This window comes from Mastomys coucha, unplaced genomic scaffold (genome assembly GCF_008632895.1).
Source record: "Mastomys coucha isolate ucsf_1 unplaced genomic scaffold, UCSF_Mcou_1 pScaffold4, whole genome shotgun sequence".
Classification (NCBI taxonomy): domain Eukaryota; kingdom Metazoa; phylum Chordata; class Mammalia; order Rodentia; family Muridae; genus Mastomys; species Mastomys coucha.
This window is the reverse complement of record NW_022196910.1, coordinates 55,789,473-55,812,283: the sequence shown is the minus strand read 5'-3', so window position 1 is coordinate 55,812,283 and position 22,811 is coordinate 55,789,473. Positions and strand designations below refer to the sequence as shown.

At 47.6% G+C, this 22,811-nt stretch overlaps 2 protein-coding genes and 2 long non-coding RNA genes across 5 annotated transcripts; 3 read left to right on the top strand and 1 right to left on the bottom strand.

Annotated features, from left to right (window-relative positions):
• Positions 1-1,122: 1,122 nt before the first annotated feature.
• Pa2g4 (proliferation-associated 2G4) lies at positions 1,123-9,981 on the top strand. The gene is made up of 13 exons (XM_031349786.1): positions 1,123-1,390; positions 3,348-3,476; positions 3,684-3,789; positions 3,878-3,947; positions 4,258-4,350; positions 6,475-6,538; positions 6,757-6,835; positions 7,167-7,245; positions 7,323-7,456; positions 8,168-8,262; positions 8,344-8,471; positions 8,592-8,645; positions 8,740-9,981. Exons 1-13 carry the CDS (start codon positions 1,303-1,305, stop codon positions 8,803-8,805), a joined length of 1,185 nt encoding a protein of 394 aa, XP_031205646.1. The 5' UTR covers positions 1,123-1,302; the 3' UTR covers positions 8,806-9,981.
• Positions 9,982-13,539: 3,558 nt separating this feature from the next.
• LOC116076202 lies at positions 13,540-14,640 on the top strand. Its single transcript, XR_004112860.1, has 4 exons — positions 13,540-13,629; positions 13,744-13,768; positions 14,063-14,085; positions 14,330-14,640. It is a non-coding gene; the product is annotated as an uncharacterized LOC116076202 (long non-coding RNA).
• A 284-nt stretch (positions 14,641-14,924) lies between these two features.
• Positions 14,925-19,164, top strand: Zc3h10 (zinc finger CCCH-type containing 10). Of its 2 annotated transcripts, none has more exons than XM_031349875.1 (3): positions 14,925-15,058; positions 15,860-15,923; positions 17,191-19,164. In XM_031349875.1, the coding sequence occupies exon 3, from the start codon at positions 17,243-17,245 to the stop codon at positions 18,548-18,550; it is 1,308 nt and encodes a 435-aa protein (XP_031205735.1). In that variant the 5' UTR covers positions 14,925-15,058; positions 15,860-15,923; positions 17,191-17,242; the 3' UTR covers positions 18,551-19,164. The 2 variants fall into 2 exon arrangements, with proteins under 2 accessions (XP_031205735.1, XP_031205736.1); XM_031349876.1 differs by having other exon boundaries at positions 14,935-15,574.
• Positions 15,972-18,439, bottom strand: LOC116076203. The gene is made up of 3 exons (XR_004112861.1): positions 18,317-18,439; positions 17,622-17,716; positions 15,972-16,154 (listed from the first exon to the last, which is right to left on the bottom strand). It is a non-coding gene; the product is annotated as an uncharacterized LOC116076203 (long non-coding RNA).
• Positions 19,165-22,811: the final 3,647 nt, after the last annotated feature.

The window sequence follows — 22,811 nt, the reverse complement described above, 5'->3', positions numbered from 1 at the left end:
GCAACTCCCTTCCCTCTGCTAGGATATCAGGTTATAACAGTTAAACCATTTCTCCAGACCCTATTTGCATTCTAGTCCTTTTTACTAAAGGGCTTTTACTGGGGATCAGTACAAAGGAACAAAAGTGTAAACAATTAGAAACAAAACCCCAAATCCCGGATTGTTTGGAGAAAATGAAAAAGCTCAAGCCTAGGGTTGTTTTTATTTTTTCTTACACAGTAGGATACTGAAAACTTGAAATGACTCAGAACTCATATTCTCTCTCTCTCTCTCTCTCTCTCTCTCTCTCTCTCTCTCTCTTTTTCAAGACAGGGTTTCTCTGTGTAGCCCTGGCTGTCCTGGAACTCACTTTGTAGACCAGGCTGGCCTCGAACTCAGAAATCTACCTGCCTCTGCCTCCCAAGTGCTGGGATTAAAGACGTGCGCCACCACTGCTCGGCTAGAACTCATTAAGAGTGACCAAATCCCTCCTAAACATTTCCCTTAGAAGCCCCCATCAAAACCCACGGTTGGAACAATAGTGCCATTTTATTCTAGTCTAGTAGGAAGTCTGGCCTTTTTATGGTCATGGTACGTGTATAATCACCCAGTTAGTGCTCACTCCCAGCACCCTAGGACTTCCACCTCCGCTCAACCCCTCCCCATTCTCCCAGCACTGGAGGATTTGACCAGCCAGACCGGTCGCGCCTGCCGACCAGGGAATCCGAGGCTACGCGCACGGGACAACCGCCCAAAGACTTACACACACATTGACCCTAGTACTATGGACCTACCCTGCTCCACCCTGCTCCACCCTGCCCAGCGGCCTCTCAACCCTTTTCTCCGTGTAGCTCCGCCCCTCCTCACTTGGCCCGCCCCTCGCTGTTACGAGCACTAGGTCTGCGTGAATGGGAGGTTTTTTCCGGAGAGACCACGCTTTCCCTCAAGCTTCCTAACGGCTCCGCCTTCCCGCCGGAGCCAGACTCTTCCCAGCGTGCCCGGCGACTCCGGCGTGCGCAGACTTGGGAGGGCAAGGCCCCCCAGGGCCTGGCGGAGAGGCGCGAGGAGCAGGCTGGGAATTGTAGTTCTAGACCCCACGAGGGCGGCTGGAGACTGGCCGCCGGTAGGACTCATTGTCCCAGTGTGCCCTGCGCCTCAGCCCGCGCGCTCGCAGTTTCTCGCTCTCTCTGCCCGCCCTCCGGTTCCCTTGCTTGCTCGCGCTTTCCTCGCGGATCGAAGAGACTCTAGCTACAGCTTGTGGTGGGAAGGGAGACGGAGGCCGCAGCTCAGGGAAAGTGAAGCTGCAGTAGTGGCAGTAGGAAGATGTCGGGCGAAGACGAGCAGCAGGAGCAAACTATCGCCGAGGACCTGGTCGTGACCAAGTATAAGATGGGGGGCGACATCGCCAACCGTGAGTGCGGCCTCGGGGGTCTTGGAGTCGAGGCTGAGAGGGAGAGGTTTGGGGCTCTCTCCGGAGGGCTGTAGCGGCTGGGTCTTGCGGAGTGAGCCACCGAGGGGCGCGTGCCGACGGCCGGGGGCGACTTGGTGGGGAGATCTGGTGTCGCCCTGGGGACTGAGCAGCCATGCCTGGGCTGGAGAGGGGAGGTGCGGGCCAGCGACCGCGAGGAGCGCAGAGAGGGGCCCAGGCATGTTCCGACCCTAGGCAGTTGGTAAGGAGGCAAGGCGCGTCGTCTTCTGCCCATCACCCTTCGGTCTGTCTGGATCTTTGCTCTTGACTGGCAGCAGTGAGGCCACCTCGGAAAGGAAGCGGCCAGCTGTTAGCGACGGAAGCGCCCCTCTGCCAGTCGCGGCTCTTGACCCGCGGGAGCCGAGCCGGCACGTGTTGCCAGGTCCCTGTGCGGATCGCTGACTCCCCACTTCCTCTCCTACCGTGCTTCCCCACCACGTGCTTTGTTAAAGTCTTTACTTTAGGTCTTCTTAGTGGGGGCCCCTACTCCCCTTGACCTAGCTCGAGGGACCGTTGGAAGACAGGTCTGGAGCTTCTAACACAACTCTTAAAGATACCTGGCTTTCCTGCCCCTGCTTGTGAAGGCGGCCTTTAATTTTTGTTCTTGGAGCCTTTACAGTGTTTTTGAGGTTCTGCTTAGACAGCTGGGCAAGCCTGTCAATAGTACTGAAAAGGGGTGGAGAGCGACACGGATTTTAGGATTATAAGCATTTCTTATATGCTCTTACAGTTGTCTGCCACTTGGGTAGATAACTTTCCTGTTTTCTCTTTCAAACTCCTATCCCCTTACCCCATATTTTCCGGGGCTTTCTGTGTAGCCCTGGCTGTCCTGGTACTCCCTTCTTAGATCAGGCTGGCCTGAGAGATCCGCCCACCTCAGCTTCCCAGAGTGTTGGGATTAAAGGCCTGTGCAACCACACCCGGCTCTTTTCCATTTTTAAAAGTTATTTGATAAAAATTGTCTTAGGCCTTTAGAATAATCTTGACAAAATACTTTGGAAGAAGGTATTTATTAGGATGTCTTTTGGTTAAATCTGAGTTTCTCTGGATTCCAGAGAATAACCAAAACACATAAGAAATCATCAAACCTAGAATTCCCTTGTGTCATAAAGACATATACAAAATAATTTTATGTGGGGTGATATTTTAGTATTTGATATTTGTTTGAATCAAAGAAAATTCCCATCCCCACAGGCAGTTGTGACTTCAGATAATAGTTTTGAAACTGGTTACATGTTTTCTTGATATAGTGGAAGTAAACTTTTAGCCCCCTGAATCTTTGAGACCTTAGGTTAATTCTCCTGGGCTTATATATTTAGATGTGGGGAAATACAGCCACATAAATTATGATTACTACTTCCTGAGTGTCTGGGGAGGGAAGAAGGTAACATTTAACAGTGCTTCTACTTTGACTCAGCAGTTCCCTGCCTTCCCATTGTCCCTAACGCCTATAAATGTCTTCTGGTCTGTTTCTGAGTGTGGGGTGTCTTGGGGCAGAGAAAGTTCCCTGACTCTCATGATTTTGCCATAGCATCCTGGGAATGCGTGAGGCCTGAGGCCTCTGCCCAAGTGTCAAGTACTTGCAAGGAGAGAAGCTGGTGCTGACCTTATTCTTGGAAGGGAAGGTAGAAAAGAGCTGGGTGTAGTAGTGCTCCCCTTTAGTGCCAGCACATGTGGGGAGACAAAGGAAGGCAGGTCTACACAGGTTGTTCGAGGACAGCCAGGGGTATGTCTCAAAAAACAGACTTTAAAGATGGGTAGGCTATTCCGGGATATAAACCTTTCCCCTCTCTACCTTAGGACAATGAATGGCGTTAGGGAGTATTAGAAACTCAGTTCAGTTTCTGGTCTAATCGGGTGATGAATGCATGCTGGGCTGATAGGCTTCCTCTGTCCCCAGGGGTGCTTCGATCTTTGGTGGAAGCTTCCAGCTCAGGTGTGTCTGTACTGAGCTTGTGTGAGAAAGGTGATGCCATGATCATGGATGAGACAGGGAGGATCTTCAAGAAGGAAAAGGAGATGAAGAAAGGTAAGAATGGTTAAAAATCCCTCTTAATTTCTCCTATTTGAACCCAGCCACCTAGTTGCCCTCCCCCACCCCCCATCTCTGGTTAAGCTATTTGGAAATCTGAGAGTGCTCTACAGCCAGCCCCTTCAGCTTTGCTAAAGGGCAGGAGCTGTTCCTAGGCGAGTGAGTGAGTGAGCGAGGCACTAAGGTTGATGGTTCTTTTTACAGGTATTGCCTTTCCTACCAGCATTTCCGTAAATAACTGTGTGTGTCACTTCTCCCCTTTGAAGAGTGACCAGGACTATATACTCAAGGAAGGTGACTTGGTAAAAATGTAAGGTTAAGACGTTCTGGAGTATTTGTCATTTTCCTGAGTGTTCACACTGTTGGTTTCTAATGCAGTGCTCTGTTTTGCCTTCCAGTGACCTTGGGGTTCATGTGGATGGCTTCATTGCCAATGTGGCTCACACTTTTGTAATTGGTGTAGCTCAGGTAAGTAGCATGCTTTTGAACTTTGCTAAGTCTTTTTGTTTTTCGAGACAGGGTTTTTCTGTGTAGCCCTCCCTATCCTGGAACTCACTCTGTAGACCAGGCTGGCCTCAAACTCAGAAATCCACCTGCCTCTGCCTCCCAAGCGCTGGGATTAAAGGCGTGCGCCACCACCGCTGGGCTTGAACTTTGCTAAGTCTTAATAAGGGGATATACTGCCATTTGTTTTTACTCTCCATTGAAGTACCTCAAAATTTGGTCACACGTTAGTGGACTTTACAGAATAATACAGGCTGTATTTCTTTATTTCCAGGGGTCCCAGGTAACAGGGAGGAAAGCAGATGTCATTAAGGCTGCTCACTTATGTGCTGAAGCGGCTTTACGACTAGTCAAACCTGGGAACCAGGTAAGACACTTCCTTGTAAACCCAAAGCTTAACAGAAGGAAAGATGAATCAGCATCTATAAACAGCAGTTGAGGGCCTACCATCCATGCCAGGTATAGGGGATGTATTTCTTCCTGTGGCACCTATAAAAGCCATTGTTAAATTTTTGTTTGTGTGTTTTGACCCCAAAATAATTTGAGGTACATAACTAACTGAAACACAATTTTTTACAGTTGGTATGTGGGTGCCGGTGTGGTGGTGTGTGCAGAGATATAAAGTCTGCTTTTCCTTTTTTGTATGCTCTTTCCCCCTTCTGATAACAACTGTAGAGTTTTCTAGCATTTTGAAGGTACTCAGTCTGTAGTAAGAAGGCTAATTCTCTCTCTTTTTTTTTTTTTCCTCTGAGACAGGGTTTCTCTGTGTAGCCCTGGCTTTCCTGGAACTCGCTCTGTAGACCACGCTGGCCTCAAATTCCTATTTTTTTTATATTTGATTTTCTTGTTTTTTCGAGATAGGGTTTCTCTCTGTGTAGCCTTGGCTGTCCTGGAACTCACTCTGTAGACCAGGCTGGCCTCAACGAACTCAGAAATCCGCCTGCCTCTGCCTCCCAAGTGCTGGGGTTAAAGGCTGCCTCCCAAGTATTGGGATTAAAGGCGTGCGCCACCACCGCCTTGCTGTATTTGATTTTTTTTTTTATTGGCTATTTGCATAATGGTTAAGTCTATAGCTGTTGAATCAGATGCAGTCTATGAACTCAATTTTTTAAAAGTTATCTTTTCCTCCCTGGTGACCCTAATTCCATCCTTCTCCCCTGGGAACACTGTGTGATCAAATTTCCTCATCTGCCAGGCAGTGGTGGCGCACACCTTTAATCCTAGCACTTGGGAGGCAGAGGCAGGCAGATTTCTGAGTTGGAGGACAGCCTGGCCTACAGAGTGAGTTCTAGGACAGCCAGAGCTATACAGAGAAACCCTGTCTCGAAAAACAAAAACAAAACAAAACAAAACAAAAAAACAACATTTCCTCATCTGTAAACTAGGAAGTGTTAGAGGGACTAGGAGCTTGGATGAGGAGGGCTGTTAGGATCAGCAGGATGTCTCCATGGGTAAGGCCCTTTGTGCTCTGCCTACTGGCCTGTCTGATCCCTAGGACCTACCTGATACAAAGCAAGAACTGCCTCCTAGAACTTAATTATTTAGTAATAATTTGTGTATGCCAGGCTGGCCTTGAACTCAGGTTCTCCTGCCTCTGCTTCCCAGGTTGTGGTCATAAAGGCATGCACTACGTTGCCTGGCATAGATTTTTTTAGTTAAGAATAAACTTTTTTGTTTTTATTTGTTCTCCAAATGCCAAGGCCAATGATTCTCACACAACCCCCATCATTCCTGCAAACAAACTTATATCCAGGGGAGGGTGGCATACACTTTTATTCCCAGCACTCAGGAGGCATCCAACTAGGTATCTAAGAATGGCCATTATAGGTTCCACAGGAAGAAATTTATATCCCTACTCTTGTGAAATACAGGTTTATGGCAGGGTTTCTCCACTAAGTACTTGCTTCGCTTTGGACAAATCAGTTAACCTTTTTGAGTCTGTTTCCCTGTCCTCTGGATTGGGGTGTAGATCTGCTCTATTTTGTTTTTTTGTTTGTTTGTTTGTTTGTTTGTTTGTTTTTTGAGACAGGGTTTCTCTGTGTACCCCTGGCTGTCCTGGAACTCACTCTGTAGACCAGGCTGGCCTTGAACTCAGAAATCCACCTGCCTCTGCCTCCCAAGTGCTGGGATTAAAGGCATGTGCCACCACCGCCCGGCGATCTGCTCTATTCTTGAAGAAGTATTGTCTACTTGGATCATGTTTATGAAAGCAGTTTTTGTGTGGTGAGACAGGGTTTCTCTGTGTAGCCCTTAACTGTCCTTGACTCACTCTGTAGACCAAGCTGGCCTTGAACTTAGAGATCATCCTACCTCTGCCTCCCCGAGTGCTGGGAATAAAGGTGTATACTACCCTCCTCTGGATATACGTTTGTAGAAATGATGGGGTTATGTGAGAATCATTGGCGTTTGATAAAGGGATGTTAGAACATCTGTCATGAGAAAAGGTTAGAAAGCAGGTAATCTCACCTTTCATTTGCTCTTGTACTTCTAGAACACACAAGTGACAGAAGCCTGGAACAAAGTTGCTCACTCATTTAATTGCACACCAATAGAAGGTGAGACCTCAGATAATAGTGTCAGGTCTGGTGATAAGTAGTGTAGAATTAAGGATCCATCCTGGCTCTAGCTTTGTCTAAGGCAGAAACCTCTCCATGCCTTGTTTCCATAGTCATGTATAATTGCGCCATCAAACTACTTATGTGAGTGGGCTTGGAAGCCATTAGGGGGCCATATACCCCTATAGCTGTTACCCTAGATTTTATCCTGTCTGCAGGTATGCTGTCACACCAGTTGAAGCAGCATGTGATTGATGGAGAAAAAACCATTATCCAGAATCCTACAGACCAGCAGAAGTGAGTCCCAACCCCATATGTATGAGCTGTAGGTGCTGTCTATGCCCCTACTTTGATCAAGGTTACCTTCTCCAAACTACAGGTTACTGTGGATTTTTGTTTAAGGATCTTAATTATTATGTCTCTGTGTCTGTCTACTCCTGGAGCTGGAGTTAAAGGCAGTGGCAAACCTACCTGGTTTGGGTGCTAAAAACTGAATTCAGGTCCTGTAAAGAGGAGTGTTTGCTCTTAACTACTGAGCCATCTTTGAGTTTGGGTGGTATGGCTGGCCTAGAACTTACAGCAATGCTTCTGCCTCCTGGTGCTGAGGGTTCCCTCTCTGTTCCTTTAGGAAGGACCATGAAAAGGCAGAGTTTGAGGTGCATGAGGTTTATGCTGTGGATGTCCTCGTCAGCTCAGGAGAAGGCAAGGTAATGCTACCTTAGCAAAAGGGATGACTTTTTGAAGGTACCAGACCAATTTGACCTGACTGACTTCATTCTCTTAGGCCAAAGATGCAGGACAGAGAACCACCATTTACAAGCGAGACCCCTCTAAACAATATGGCCTGAAAATGAAAACTTCCCGTGCCTTTTTCAGTGAGGTGGAAAGGCGTTTTGATGCCATGCCGTTTACTTTGAGGTACTACATGTGGCAAGAACAGTACTGGGAAACCAGTCTGACTCAGTTTGTACACCCAGGAATGGTTTCCCATCCTTTGGCCCTCCCTCCCTCCCTTTCCTGCCCAGACTTGTAGCTCCTGCCTGAATGCACGTCCTCTGTTCCACCCATATCCTTGTTCAATATAATATAATATAATAATAAGAACCCCAAACATAATTTCTGCACAAGGATAGCAGTGATTTAAGAACATGTATGACTGAGTATGGTGGCAGATGCTTGTAATGCCAGCACTCCAGAGGCTGAGGCAGGAAGATCAAGATTTTGTTTTGTTTTGTTTTTCGAGACAAGGTTTCTCTGTGTAGCCTTGGTTGTCCTGGAACTCACTCTGTAGACCAGACTGGCCTTGAACTCATAAATCCGACTGCCTCTGCCTCCCAAGTGCTGGGATTAAAGGTGTGCACCACTACCACCACCTGTCTTAAACAGCAGGGCCACTCAGTGTACAGTTGTAGCCCCAGAACTGTGTAAGACTGCCAACCTAGGCTCAACCCCTGAGACTCATGTAAGAGTAGGAGGGAACCAGCTTTACATGGTTGTCTCCTGGCCTCCGCACCTATTCCCTGCCCCGCCATCCCCCATTGAACATGCAAATCCCACACTAATAAAAATAAATGGTGACACCTAGTAGGTATTGAGGAAACCTGAATCCCGCCATCTTTCTCTCCCCAGAGCATTTGAAGATGAGAAGAAGGCTCGAATGGGTGTGGTAGAGTGTGCCAAACATGAGTTACTGCAGCCATTTAACGTTCTCTATGAGAAGGAGGGTGAGTCCTAAGGGTTTTCATTCAAGAGCTCCCTCTCTGCAACTTCAGAAAAGCAATAAGTAACTTTTTGCTTTCCCATAGGTGAGTTTGTTGCCCAGTTTAAATTTACTGTTCTACTCATGCCCAATGGCCCCATGCGGATAACCAGTGGTCCCTTTGAGCCTGACCTGTACAAGTCTGAGATGGAGGTTCAGGATGCAGAGCTGAAGGTTAGTGTTGCGTGGAAATGTGAGCATGAGACATGTGTGGATATCCTGGAAAGATTTCCAGAATATTGCTTTATCCCAGAATCCCACATTGCTCAAGATTTGCCTTCTCCTGTTTTCCAGGCTCTTCTCCAGAGTTCTGCAAGTCGAAAAACCCAGAAAAAGAAGAAAAAGAAGGTGTGTGATGTTAATAATGGGTGGAGTGCGAGCTCACCCACTGCTCTGACTGAGGCATCAGCATACAAACCGCTTGTCTTTCTCCTGTCTGTAGGCCTCTAAGACTGCAGAGAATGCCACCAGTGGAGAAACATTAGAAGAGAATGGAGCTGGGGACTGAGGTGGGTCCCCTCCCCAGCTTGCCATTCCTGCCTCACCCCTCCCACCGCACCCCAGGCTCTGTCAAGTGCAGTTCGTCTTCTCCACCCAAGACTACCAGCAGAGCAGGGGGTGGGGGGAGGGTGTCTTCTGCCCTCATCCCAGTCCCCCCACCAACCCACCCACTCCTTTCAACGAAAAACCAGCTTCGACTGACTCTGGTGTTGGGAGGCCAGGCTTCCCAGCCACCGAAGACTACTTTTAGTAGAAAAAGAAATTGAATAATAAAATCAGGAGTCAAAATCCACCGTCTTCAAGCCCCTCTTTCTAGCCTTTTCTACTCCACTTGGTCAAGGTTTGTGGCCCTACTACAGAACAGAAAGGAGGCGAAGTTAGCCACCAACACTGAAACCTCTGCTGAGATTTTTTATGTCACTGGTAGCATTTCTCACTTTTGTTTTTTATTTTTGTCTTTCTGTTTCCTCTTATCTGTCATCAAGTATTTAATCTGCCCTCAAAGAGGGCTGGCTTTGGCAGATTCCTCATGACCTGCTTAGGCAGGATATCTCTTTAGGCCCTCCCTATTTCTAGAAGCTGAATTCTCCATTAAGAAGAGATTTTTATCTATTGAATGGATCCTTGTTTGTAAAATTTTTAGTCGTTTTTGTTCCGCGGAGTCCCTCTCAATCCTTCCATCCATTTTCACAGAATTGTAAAGTAATTCATACCAACCATGTTTGGATCCATTGCATTTCCCTCACTTGATTTTTTTAGGCCCTGCAATGAAAATTGCAGTGGGTTTTTGTTCCCTGTCTAGATTATTTTGTGTGTATGGTGGGGTGGGGTTGGTTTGAAACAGGGTCTTGCTAACTCCGGCTGGTCTCAATATATGTCAACCAGGCTAGCCCTCACAGAGATCCACCAGCCTCTGCCTCCTGAGTGCTAGAATTAAGGGTGTGCACCACCACACTCAGCTACCTATATAGAGTTCCCTCCCTTGAAAGAAAAACCAAGAACCAGAAGAGTAGACTGAAGAGAACTGGCTTTCTGGGGCCATGGACTTGGATGCTTGCCGAGGAGGGATGGGGGGGGATTGTAGAGAAGGGTTACAATTTGTACCTCTGGCATGCTGTCCCAGGGAACCAAGGCTGAGGTTTTTAAAATGAGATGGCATTAAAATAAATTTGGATTTGCTCACTATTATGTGTTCTCTTTGTGGTGGGGATGGGACAATTTAAGACTGGGATTTCTCTGTGTAGCTGTAGACCAGGTTGGCCTTGGAATCAGACACACACATACACACACCTGCTTTCCTGAGTGCTGGGACTAAATGTAATCATTGTCCTGCTGAGCTGTCTTAAGCTTTTCTTGTTATTTGATAGAGGTTGGAAGCATATCACTCAAGGAAGTGATCAACTGAAGGGCTCTCTGAGTGACATTTTTTTTTTCTCGAGACAGGGTTTCTTTGTGTAGCCCTGGCTGTCCTGAACTCACTCTGTAGACCAGGCTGGCCTCGACGAACTCAGAAATCCGCCTGCCTCTGCCTCCCAAGTGCTGGGATTAAAGGCGTGTGCCACCACTGCCCAGCCATGAGTGACATTTTTTGAAACAACTTTTTTCTCTAGCCCTGGCCATCCTGGGTCCTTGTGTAGACCAAGCTGGCCCTGAACTCTTAGATCTATATCCCTGCCAGTCTCCCACTTACCTGCTAATCTGGAATACAAGCTCTATTAGGACTAGGACACTTAATTATGCATTATAAAAGCAACATGGCAAGTTTGCTGTAAGGGCCTGGATTGTAGGCACGTCAGTCACAGTGCAGTCCTAAGGTACAGTGCTGGGGACCTTTGTACATGCTAGGCAAGCACTCTACCAACTGACTTACAGCCCTGGTCACCCAAAATATCTGTCACACAAGTTTTTAGTGTCAAGCTATGGTGCTTAGAGTAACTGGTTAAAGTGGTTTTAGTTTTACTACATATGAAACACTGCTGAACCATGAATATACTTCAGGGAGCAGAGCATGTCCGCTAAAACAGTAGGTTTGGTTTAGTTTTTCTGAACTCAAGACAGCTACTTAGCCAGGCAGTGGTGGCACATGCCTTTAATCCCAGCACTTGGGAGGCAGAGGCAGGTGGATCTCTGAGTTTGAGGCTAGCCTGGTCTACAGAGTGAGTTCCAAGACAGCCAGGGCTACACAGAGGTCACTCTGTAGACCAAGCTGGCCTTGAACTCAGAAATCTGCCTGCCTCTGCCTCTGCCTCCCAAGTGCTGGGATTAAAGGTGTGCGCCACCACCGCCAGGCTAAATCTGGATTTTTAAAACATCTGGTTGAGATGGAGCTGTGGCTCAGTTAACAATGCTTATCTGAGGGGCTGGAGAGATGGCTCAGCGGTTAAGAGCACTGACTTCTTCCAGAGGTCCTGAGTTCAATTCCCAGTAACCACATGGTGGCTCACAACCATCTTAAAAGGGATCCAATACCTTCTGGTGTGTCTGAAGACAGCTACAATGTAACTCACATATATAAAATAAATAATAAAAAAAAACAATGCTTATTTGGTATACATGAAGCCCTAAGGTTGGGTTCCCAGTTCTACATAGTGTATGCCCACAATCCCAATATTTAGAAGGGGAGGCAAGAGAGTTGGAAGTTCAGGGACATCCTTAGCTATATTTCAAGTTTGAGACCAGTTCAGGATACATGAGACCCTGACCCAACAGAAAACAGGAGGTTGAAGCAAAAGGGTCCTGAGCTCAAGTCAGCCTGAGCAATTAATTTAGATAAATTCCTTCTCAAAATTTGAAGGTCTATCCTTTAATCAGGAGGCAGAAACAGACAAATCTTAGTGAGTTGAGAGGCCAGGGCTACACAGAGAAATCCTGTCTCAAAACACTAAAATAAGAAGTAGTAGTTTGAAGTGAGTGTAGAGGTACCCAGCATTTATCCCAGTGTTCTGGAGGCAGAAGCAGATGGCTCTTGAGTTCCAGGAGAGACCAGGACTGTCTTTCAGACCTTGTAAAGAAGGACATTCAGTGATAGTCCAGTCTCAGCAGTCTGCCTTCTGATTTTGTCCTGTTTTTAAGATAGGGTCGTTTTATGAAGTTCTAGTTGTCCTGGAACTCATTATGTAGACCAAAGTGGCTTCAAATTCCGAGATGCACTGAATGCTAGCTTTGTACATCACCATTGCTGGCTACAATGAGGAAATGTTAAACCACTGAAAAGGATTATAGCTAACATTAAAATCTCTTAAATTGCTGGGTGGTAGTGGCACACGCCTTTAATCCCAGCACTTGGGAGGCAGAGGCAAGCAGATTTTTGAGTTTTAGACCAACCTGGTCTACAGAGTGAGTTCCAGGAACCCTGTCTCAGAAAACAAACAAACAAACAAACAAAAGACTAATGAGTGTGAAGCTATGTATGTCATGTGTGGATCATGGCTTGTGTAAGCTACATAGTGAGATGAGACCCTGTCTCAAAACAAAAATCCCTTAAATATTTTAACAAGATGAAGTCTATACTTAAGGTTTTTTTTTTGGGGGGGGATTGTTGTTTTTTGTTTTTGTTTTTTTTTTATGCAGATTGGCCTTGAACCTGCTATGTATCACAAGGTAATAGAATTTATGATCCTCTTGCCTCAGTCTTCTCTGTACTATAATGCCTGATCTCCCCCCCCCCTTTTTTTTTCTTTTGGTTTTTTGAGACAGGGTTTCTCTGAATAGCCTTGGCTGCCCTGGAACTCACTCTGTAGACCAGGCTGGCCTCGAACTCAGAAATCCACCTACCTCTGCCTCCCAAGTGCTTAATCTAAGAGCTCTAAACCCATGAGACCCTCTCAAAACAAAGAAGGCAGTGACAAGTATAGTCCAGAGGACCTGAGTTCATTCCCAGCACCCAGGCCGGGCGCTAACAGCAGCTTATTGAAATAGACTCAAGGGATCCAACGTCTTCTTCCGGCTTTAGCTGATACCTGCATGTTCTGACATCCATACCCAATGTACAGACACAAATAATTTTTTTTTTTTGCTAGGTATAATGGTTGAAAACCAAAATACCATGACTATGTCTTTTTGTAGTATGAAAGCTTTCTCTGCTTGCCATTTTACATCTTCCGGTTTCTAAATTTTTGTTTTTCGAAACCGGGTTTCTCTGTGTAGCTATTAATTCATCATGTAGACCAGGGTAGCCTTGAACTAAGATCCTCAGGCTTCTGCCTCGGGGAAAAGAGTGCACCCCCACCTCCTGGCTCTGAAATCTTAAATCTTTTAGAAATTCTGAGGTTGACTGACACACAGTTTAACTGGGGGATGGCAGAAGGATCAAACAGAAGTGACAATTAGGAATTATTTGTTTATGTATTTACTTATTTTAGGCAAGGTCTTATTGTATAGATCGGATTCAAAGAGATCCATCTGCCTCCCAGGAGTTGGTAATACAGGTGTGCATCACCAAGCCAGGGCAAAACTAGTAATTTTTACTGAAAGCCACACCTATTAATAATAGTAAATGGAGGTATTTACCAAGAAACTACAACTCCCATGGAGCACGAGGGAGAAGACGGAGGTTTTTTTTTTTTTCGCCTACTTTTTCTCAATCCCATACTGGAAACAGGTGCTCGTGCTGAAATAATACAATATCCTTAAAATAGAAGTAAAGGTGGGGTTTGATAACTCGCACTCAAAACATTTTGTATCCTCTAGTAAGGCAGCCGGAAGTTACTTTCTGAGCAGCCCCGCCCTAAGGGAAACAGAAGGGGTGTCTCGGAAGTGACGACACAGAGCACGCCATTAAATAGCAATAGGCCGCCCTCCCCGCTCTCTCGGTTTAGCGCCATCTTCCTTGGTGAGTCGCGTTGTTAGCTGCTGTTCGGGTTTCGAGTCCAATCCATTAACATCCGACCTCCACGGTTACTACCATCTCAGCGCACTAACTGCATTTTTTCCACTTTCTTTCTAGAGACTCCTACGCCATGAGAGCGAAGGTGAGCGGTTTTTAAGTGGTGAGCTTGGGCGGTAGGAAGGAGTTGAGAAGTGGAAAAGCAGGCAGTGAATCCCCGCCATGGCTCCTCTACGGTTTCCAAACGGTTTGCTTCGGGTGTTCACAGAGCCGAGCGGAGAAAGGATGGGGTGGGAAAACACGGGATTCGGGTCTAAAACAGAGCCGGTGTCGCATTTACTGATCCTTTGTCAAACCCTGTTTTCTGAGTAGATTAATGGCTTTATCCAAGCCTATTGCTAACATTCCTTTTTGTCTTTTCACATGATCGGGCTTTTAGTGGCGGAAGAAGAGAATGCGCAGGTAACGTTTTTTCTTTTTAAGACTACATTGGGGGAGTGGGGCAAAGCTTTGTGTGGGATGTTTTGTTGTAATTAGAAGAAACTAATGTGGATATGTCTGGGGTGGAGGAACCAGGAGTTTTAAGCAGAGTCCAGCAGAACTACTGCTTGTTAATCTCCTCGTCTTTTGTACTAATGTATTAAGTGTAGATGAAGTGTGAGAAGGAAAGAAATAACTCCAGTTGTTTGTGTGCTTTCCATTCCAGGCTGAAGCGCAAGAGAAGAAAGATGAGGCAGAGGTCCAAGTAAGCCAGTTTGTGCACCCACGAAGCCCGCAGAACCAGAAGTAAGGGATGCTGAGGGCCAAGACATCGGAATAAGTTGTTGGGCTGTGTGCTGCTGTCGGTAATAAGTCTCCGTAGACCTGGAACGTCACCTCGCCGAGATCATCTGGGAAGATGACTGCTTCTCTTACAACCAAAACTGGACCTTTGGCATTCTGGACTAGTTCTGTTCTCTTGTGGCCAAGTGTAACTCGTGTACAATAAATCCTCTTGCTGTCAGCTGAAGAATCAAATTGCTGTTAACGTGTTTTTTGCGTCTCCTTTGGGTGGGGAGTTGAGTGTAGTTCTGTGTGAGCAGCAGCTTGGGTGTTTGTGATCTGGCTGGAGCCAGAAGTCGATTTAGAGTGCGCCTGAGGTCAAATTCGTGCGTTCACAGCGGCGTTCTTAAACGTTTTGGGGCTACCACTGCGTAGAAGTAGACGCTGTGCGAGTTCCGGGTCCGGCGGAGTCTTGTTACCATGGTGATGCGCAAGGCTTGCTGGGAACTTCCTGTGGCTAGAAGCACGCAAGTTGGACCATAGAGTGTTTCCGGATCTGGCGGCTAGAGCGTCTCTTTCTTCCGCAGGAAGCGGAAGAATCGTAGGGTGGGCGGCTCTTTGTCGAAGCTAGAGGACCGGCAGGCGGCAGCAGCAACTACGGCGGCGGCGGCAGGTGAGGGAGGCGGGAGACTTAGGTGGAGGCCGCGCCCGGAGGGGAGGAGTCGGGGATGGCCCTGCGGCTGGGCACTGCCGGGCCACACGAGCCTCCCTAAACGCCCCCGGAACCGACATGGCTCTTCCTCGTTACCCAGAACAGAGCCCTTTTTTCTGTCTGACCTCGCTTCCCGAGCTCCGTGACGTCACAGCCCTGCCCATCCCCTCAGCTTGATGTCACCCTGAGCCCCCCTCCCCTTTCACTTTTCGCTTCCTTGGTGTCCTAGTCACCTGGTCCACTGCTGAGTGCTGGCACCGCTTCGCGGAGCCGGCCGAGCCAGAAGACTTCTAGGGAAACTCCTAGGACTTTTCGTGAACTCTAGGGTGTTGGGGTTCGTCGTAACCACCGCCCCCAAGTCTAGTGTCGCCTTCCCACTGACACAGTCAGTTGTTGCCCTTGTCCAGCTTTCAGGTTTGGCGTTCCGAACTCCAACCCTAGATCGGACTCTGAACCCTATATCCTTCACATCTTGAGGTAAAGCTCCCCTAACCTATTCGTCACCAGAAACTGTTTTGTTTTTCAGATCAGCTTCCCAATTTTTATTGATCGGCTGTAGCCCTTATCCTTCTTAATAGAGACTTCTCCCTGTGATAGATGACGTTCACTTAGACCTCTTAAGGAGCCTAAAAGCCACAAAGCTCTTAGCGTTTTGTCAGAATTCATTCCAGTGTATGAAAACCACCTTATAGCCCTTTCACGTTTTTTTCCCTTGTTCTACTCAAATCTCCGGGTTTGTTTGTTTGTTTGTTTCTTGTTCAGAACCCAGCAGTGATGTGGAGGTGGAGACTCACGGGAGCCCCGGACTTCACCTGAGCTACCTCAGGTATTAATTCTGGGATAATGGGATAAGGAAGACTATTATATCCAGTTTTCTGCTTCTGGTGGGACTGGATCAGGCTTTGAAGGCACTTAAGTCTTCACCTGGTCATCATTTATTATCTTTTAGTAATGGCTTGTTTCTTTTCACATGTTTCTTTTATTCTGAGGCTACTCTTTCCATCTTGCATATTCCCGTGTATCTGTCTTCCAATCCCGTTAGTCATTTTGGCGAAATCTAAAGTCAAGGAAATGGGGTGTGAATGGGATAGGTCAAAGAAATCAAGAAAGGTGTCTTTATTCCCAAACAGAAACTAGGAACTTCTCCTATTTGAACAGTAGGGGGAGCCTGAGGCCTATTTAGGGAAAATCTAGACCATTAGACACGTGGTAGCAGGGACTCCCAGTCTTACTTTGGGGTAGAGAGAAGGGAGGGCTAGAATTAGGGCAGTGGACTGACATTCCAGAGCTCTCTTGAGAAACAGGAGACTTAAAAGGCTTTTATAGAGTCTATAAATAAAGAGGATTTTTATGGGGTAAGGAGTGCTATGGTTTGATATCAGTGAGATTTTCATGGAGTGGGATGGAGAATGGGGAAAGAAAGGTCACCGTTCTTGTGAAATTAACTCCTTCCCACCTTGTCCTTTCTACAGTTTGTCCTGGGGATCTAGAAGTAGAAAGTTCAGAACGTCTTTCCCTGAAATGAGGGTATTTGTGTGTGGAGCAGGCTGGGAGATGAACAATTTAAGGGTACCCTGTAGCTAATGACGCCAGTCTTTTTACCAAGGATTTTTAAAATACATGGAAACTTGAGCTGAGTTCACATAGAAGAGGGATTAAAGGAAGTTCTGTTTCTGGTGTCCCTTCACCCACTAGTTCTCAAAGCTAAAGAGCCCATGTTAGAGCACTGTTTCCAGTCTCAGTCTGTTCATACACCAACACCTGCTTTAGTTTCTCTCCCACAACGTAAATAAGAGGCGGTAAAACTAACACTATCCCCTCCCCTCCCCCTCCTTGGCTGATCATCCTTAGTAAGAAATGGCTTCATCCCAGCTCTCTCCCTCCTCTGTCAGCCAGGCAAGTGTGAATCACTCCAAACAAGACCAGGTGCACGAGGGCCTGGGCGGGACTTCTGGCAAGTCAGCGGGCCAGCTAGAATTCTCCTTGGATTCTCCATCTCAAAAACCATAGCCCCAGAGTCCTGCCCACTGTATGGTCAGGAGAGTGGGAGCTTCCCAGAGGACCCCGTCTGACACTGTTCTCTTTTGTAACAGTCGCCAAGAGTGGCAAGAAAAGGAAGAAGATCCTGAGTCGGGGGGGACCAGGATGCCTGACCGGGACAGTTATGCCAACGGTACTGCCAGCAGCGGTGGAGGCCCTGGAGGTGGTGGCAGTGAGGAGGCCAGTGGGGCTGGGACAGGCAGTGGGGGGGCCACCTCAGATGCCATCTGTAGAGACTTCCTGAGGAACGTCTGCAAGCGAGGCAAGCGCTGTCGATACCGCCATCCAGACATGAGTGAGGTGTCCAATTTGGGAGTAAGCAAAAATGAATTTATCTTCTGCCATGACTTCCAAAACAAGGAGTGTAGCCGCCCCAACTGCCGTTTCATCCATGGCTCCAAGGAGGATGAGGATGGCTATAAGAAGACAGGAGAGCTGCCTCCCCGGCTGAGGCAGAAAGTGGCCGCTGGGCTGGGTCTCTCACCTGCTGACCTACCCAATGGTAAGGAGGAGGTCCCTATCTGCCGAGACTTCCTCAAAGGTGACTGTCAGAGAGGAACCAAGTGCAAGTTTCGGCACCTGCAAAGGGATTTTGAGTTTGATGTTCGAAGTGGAGGCGGCGCTGGAGGTGGAGGCTCGACAGGCTCTGCTCCCCCAGGACGACGGCATGACCTCTATGACATCTATGACCTTCCAGAAAGGGGCTTTGAGGACCACGAACCAGGCCCTAAGCGCCGGAGAGGTGGCTGCTGCCCTCCTGATGGCCCCCATTTTGAGCCCTACGAATGTAACTTGGCTCCACTCCGTGGGGTTGAGTGCAGACTGCTAGAGGAGGAGAACGCCCTGCTCAGGAAACGCGTGGAAGAGCTGAAGAAGCAGGTCAGCAACCTGCTGGCCACGAACGAGGTACTTCTGGAGCAAAATGCCCAATTCCGCAATCAGGCCAAGGTTATGACCCTGAGCTCCACTGCACCCGCAACTGAGCAGACCCTGGCCCCCACTGTGGGCACTGTGGCCACTTTTAACCATGGCATTGCCCAGACTCACACCACTCTGAGCAGCCAGGCTCTCCAGCCTCGGCCTGTGTCCCAACAAGAACTTGTTGCTCCTGCTGGAGCGCCGGCTGCTCCCCCAACTAATGCTGCACCTCCTGCTGCTCCACCACCCCCACCTCCACACCTGAACCCAGAGATCACACCACTGTCAGCTGCTTTGGCTCAGACCATCGCCCAGGGGATGGCACCCCCGCCTGTTTCCATGGCCCCTGTAGCTGTGTCTGTGGCTCCTGTGGCTCCTGTGGCTGTGTCCATGGCCCAGCCCTTAGCAGGAATCACAATGAGCCACACTACTACTCCTATGGTGACTTACCCCATTGCTTCCCAGAGCATGCGCATCACAGCCATGCCACACTGACAGGACTTATGGATACTTTACTCCCTGTTACAGCATTCGAGGGCTGGGGTCAAGGGGCCCTACCCACTTGCGTAGCCCTCCCAGGCTCTGTCCAAAGGGCCACTCAGAAACTAGGACAAGAGACTACAAAGAATATACTTGGTAGGAGCATCTCCTGAGGCAGGGTTGTGCTGATGTGTTCTCCCAACTCTTGAGAGGGTCCTCTCCTTCAGGCCTCAACTCAAACAGGCTCACATAGAAGTTGAGACTGAAGCCAGCAGAAAGAAAGGACTAAGGGACTGTCTTTTCTCATAGGAATTTTGGGGTGTCCCGGTCTTATTTTCATTGTGAAAGCACAGATTCCAGCACTGGTGTGGGAGAGAAAATTTCCCAACCCAGAGAGAGAGCCAGGAAAGATGGAGAGAGTAAAAGTCAGTGGTCAGGAGCAAAGACCTCATGAGTCTTCAGATGGTTTGGGGCCCAAAAATACTCCTGGGCCCCTGGGAAGGCTGGGACCATAGTACTCCAACCCAGAGTAGGGGAACATTCACTTACCTCGCTTGGCCTGGAAATCTGTAGGGCAGTGCCCACTACTTTCCAAAGAAATAAAAGAACGTTATTTTTTAACAAAAGAAGTGAAAATTGCTTTAATGGCTGTTGGGAAGATTGGAGCAGAAAATAAATCTCATGCCAAAAAAAAAAAAAAAAAAGGATAAAGACCTACGCCCAGGTTGCCTGGGTAAGTTGGGACTCAGGGTAAAGGTGTCAAATGGCCAAATGGAGCTTTAGTTTGGAGAAGGCACTTTCTGGGATAAAAGAAATGGAGCCACCTAGTCTAGTTTAAAAATAGCCCTGTCTGTTTCTAGTCTCTGTCTTCATGTGTTATTCCCAGGTTGCCTTGGTAACCAGGGCTCTTAGGGTCATTCAGGGGGGCAGGTACCAAGGAGGGTGTGTATGTACCGAGAATGGGGATATGGGGTGTTGTATAGTTAACAGATGCCCTTATTCAAACAGCAGGACAGGTGGTGTTGCCTCTCCAAGCTGTTGATGGCAGTTTACGTCTTTCTGCTCCAACACATCTTCAGGGCCAGTGCTTTCAGCTTTCCAGGCTTCAGAAGTGCTAGGCAACGATAGATGTGATGGCCTCGCTCTAATCCTAGCACTTGGAAGGGGATGGGACCTGGGGATCAAGAGTTAGAGGTCAGCCTCAGCCACATAGTGAACTCCATGTCAACCTGAGGCCTTACTTTAAAAAGTAATAATAAGAGGCCAACCTGGTCTACAGAGTGAGTTCCAGGACAGCCAGAGCTACACAGAGAAACCCTGTCTCAAAAAAACAAACAAACAAAAAAGTAATAATAAAAATAATATGGGAAAGGTACTAACCCTTTCTCTGTGTCTCTGTACATGACCAGAAGAAGGTTTTAAAACACTCGGGTCGCCAGGCAGTGGTGGCGCATGCCTTTAATCCTAGCACTTGGGAGGTAGAGGCAGGTGGATTTCTGAGTTTGAGGCCAGCCTAGTCTACAGAGTGAATTCCAGGATAGCCAGGGCTATACAGAGAAACCCTGTTTCTAAAAAACAAAAAAAACAAAAAAAAAAAAACAAAAAGACACCAGGGTCACTGAGGCCAATGGCCTCATCTGTGGCTAATGGAATGAGGGAGCAAACTTGGTATAGGAAGTGATAACTGGGCTGTTACATCTCTAGTTACCTATTGGCTCTCCTGTCTGGTTGATCACTCAGGATGGTCATACCTAGGGTCAGTCACTGAAAAAGAATGTTTTAAAATTAAGGAATTCTGTAGCACATGCCTATAATCCCAGCTACTCACAAGGCTGAAGAGAGGAAAGGAAAACATAAAGACAGAATGTGGAATGGAGAGATGCCCAGCAGGTAAAGACACTTGCTGCCAGTCATGCTGTGCTGCCTGAGTTCTACCTAGACGAGAACCAGGGGCTGGAGAGATGGCTCAGAGGTTAAGAACACTGGCTGCTCTTCCACTGGACCCAGGCTCAATTCCCAGCACCCCTATGGTAGCCCACACCTGTCTGTAACTCCAATTCCAAGGCTTCTGATACCCTCACACAGATAACACATGCAGGCAAAACACCAGTGAAAATAAAAATAATACATTAAAATATAACAAAACAAATCTTGTAAGTTGGCCTCTGAGCTTCACACGTACTAGAGCCTGGCACGTGCTCACACACATACACTTTATAAAAATTGGATTAATATTTTTTGAGACAGAGTTTCTCTGTGTAGTCCTTAAAGTTTCTCTGTATAAGCCTTAAAGTGCTAGAGCAGGGCAAATAACCCTCTATGCTATTTTGTCTACTTCTTGTTAATAACCCCAAGATAATACTTGCCATGTTCCATCTGGGCCACTCCTACCCCATGGAAACTTTTCTTCCTGTCCTGCTCCCTCTTTGATGGTCTCTGCCTCCAACCCAAAGCCCCACCTACTACCTCTCTTCTGCCCAGCTACAGACTGTAGGCATCTTTATTAATCATGGATAACCTGGGGAGGGGGCAAGATTTATATAACAAAAGCTGGTATTATGTGAGGCTCTCCTCAGCTTGAGACAATTAGAGAGTGGGATGCAGAGTTTATCATTACAACACATAGCAGTGGACCAAACCTCAGCGTTCCTGCCTCATGTTCTCTCTGCCTTAAGGAAGTAAATTTAGCAACTTAGATACCAGATGCCTTGTATGAATACACTCCAGCTACAAATCAGCAATACACATGTAGTTGACTTTGTTGGCTTTAACATTCATTGCAGTGGAAGAAAAAGCGTATTGAGCATTGGAATGTGTTCCAACATGAAGGCGATAGAGCATTGAGAGGCTGGGGCATGATAGCACAAACTTGTAATCCCAACACTTGGAAGGAAGGGGCAGGAGGCGCTCTCGCAGAGGACCTAAATTTAGTTCCCAGTAGCCACATTGGGCAGCTCACAAGCACCTGTAACCCATCTCTGGAAGGTCTGACATCTGCACTCAAAGCTACATGCACAAGTCACACATACATACATATGTACATGATTTTTAAGATGGGAGAGATAATTTGGCATTTGGGGGTTCAAGGAAATGAGTGTTCTTCTGGATCAGGGTTGTCAAGGCAGGAAAGGTCATTCTATAAGCAGGCATTTTTGTTTGTTTGGGTTTTTTTTGTTTTTTGTTTTGTTTTTTGAGACAGGGTTTCTCTGTGTAGCCCTGGCTGTCCTGGAACTCACTCTGTAGACCAGGCTGGCCTCGAACTCAGAAATCCGCCTGCCTCTGCCTACCAAGTGCTGGGATTAAAGGCGTGCGCCACCACTATCTGGCACGGGGCAGTTATTTGGTTCAACACCAAAATTGTGCCTGTGAGCCCATGAGCTCGGTGATGGAACCCAGTTGACTCTTGTCTGGCCAGTTCCTAGATGTCAAGAGGGAGGGAGGGAGGGTGTGTGTATGTGTGTGCGCGCGCGTGTGTATGCGTGTGTGCGTACATGCGTGTGTGCACATGATTGCATGCATGTGTGTCCGCGCGTGCATGTGTGTGCGTGCGTGTGTGTCCGCGCGTGCATGTGTGTGCATGCATGCGTGTGTGTGTGCATGCGTGTGTGTGTGTGTGCATGCATGCGTGTGTGTGTGTGTGTGTGCATGCGTGTGTGTGTGTGTGTGTGTGTGTGTGTGTGTGTGTGTGTGTGTGTGTATAGGGGATTGAGAGCTGCTTGCTTCTCAGAGCTTAAGTCATGCAGATAAAGGGTGCTTGCCTGTGTGCATGGGTATTGAACCCTGGAGAAATGACTCAGGGATTAAAAGCGCTTGCTGCTCTTGCAGAGAAGCCAAGTTCAGTTCTAAATACCCACGGAGCAGCTCGCGTGAGACTCCAATTCCAGTGAATTCTAATGCCCTCTCCTAGCCTCTCAGAGCACCAGGCGCACAAATGAGGCGCACACACACATACATGCATGCAGGCATACACTAATACAGATAAGAATCAAAAAATCTTTAAGGAAAAAAACTGTTGTAGGGGATGGAGAGATGACTCAGCAGTTAAGAGCACTGGCTGCTCTTCCAGAGGTCCTGAGTTCAATTCCCAGCAACCACATGGTGGATCACAACCATCAAATGGTATCTGATGAGCTCTTCTGGCACACAGGCTGTATATGCAGGCAGATAGAGCACTCATATACAAAAAAATCTTTTTTAAAAAATGAAAGCTTGCCGGGCGTGGTGGCGCACGCCTTTAATCCCAGCACTTGGGAGGCAGAGGCAGGTGGATTTCTGA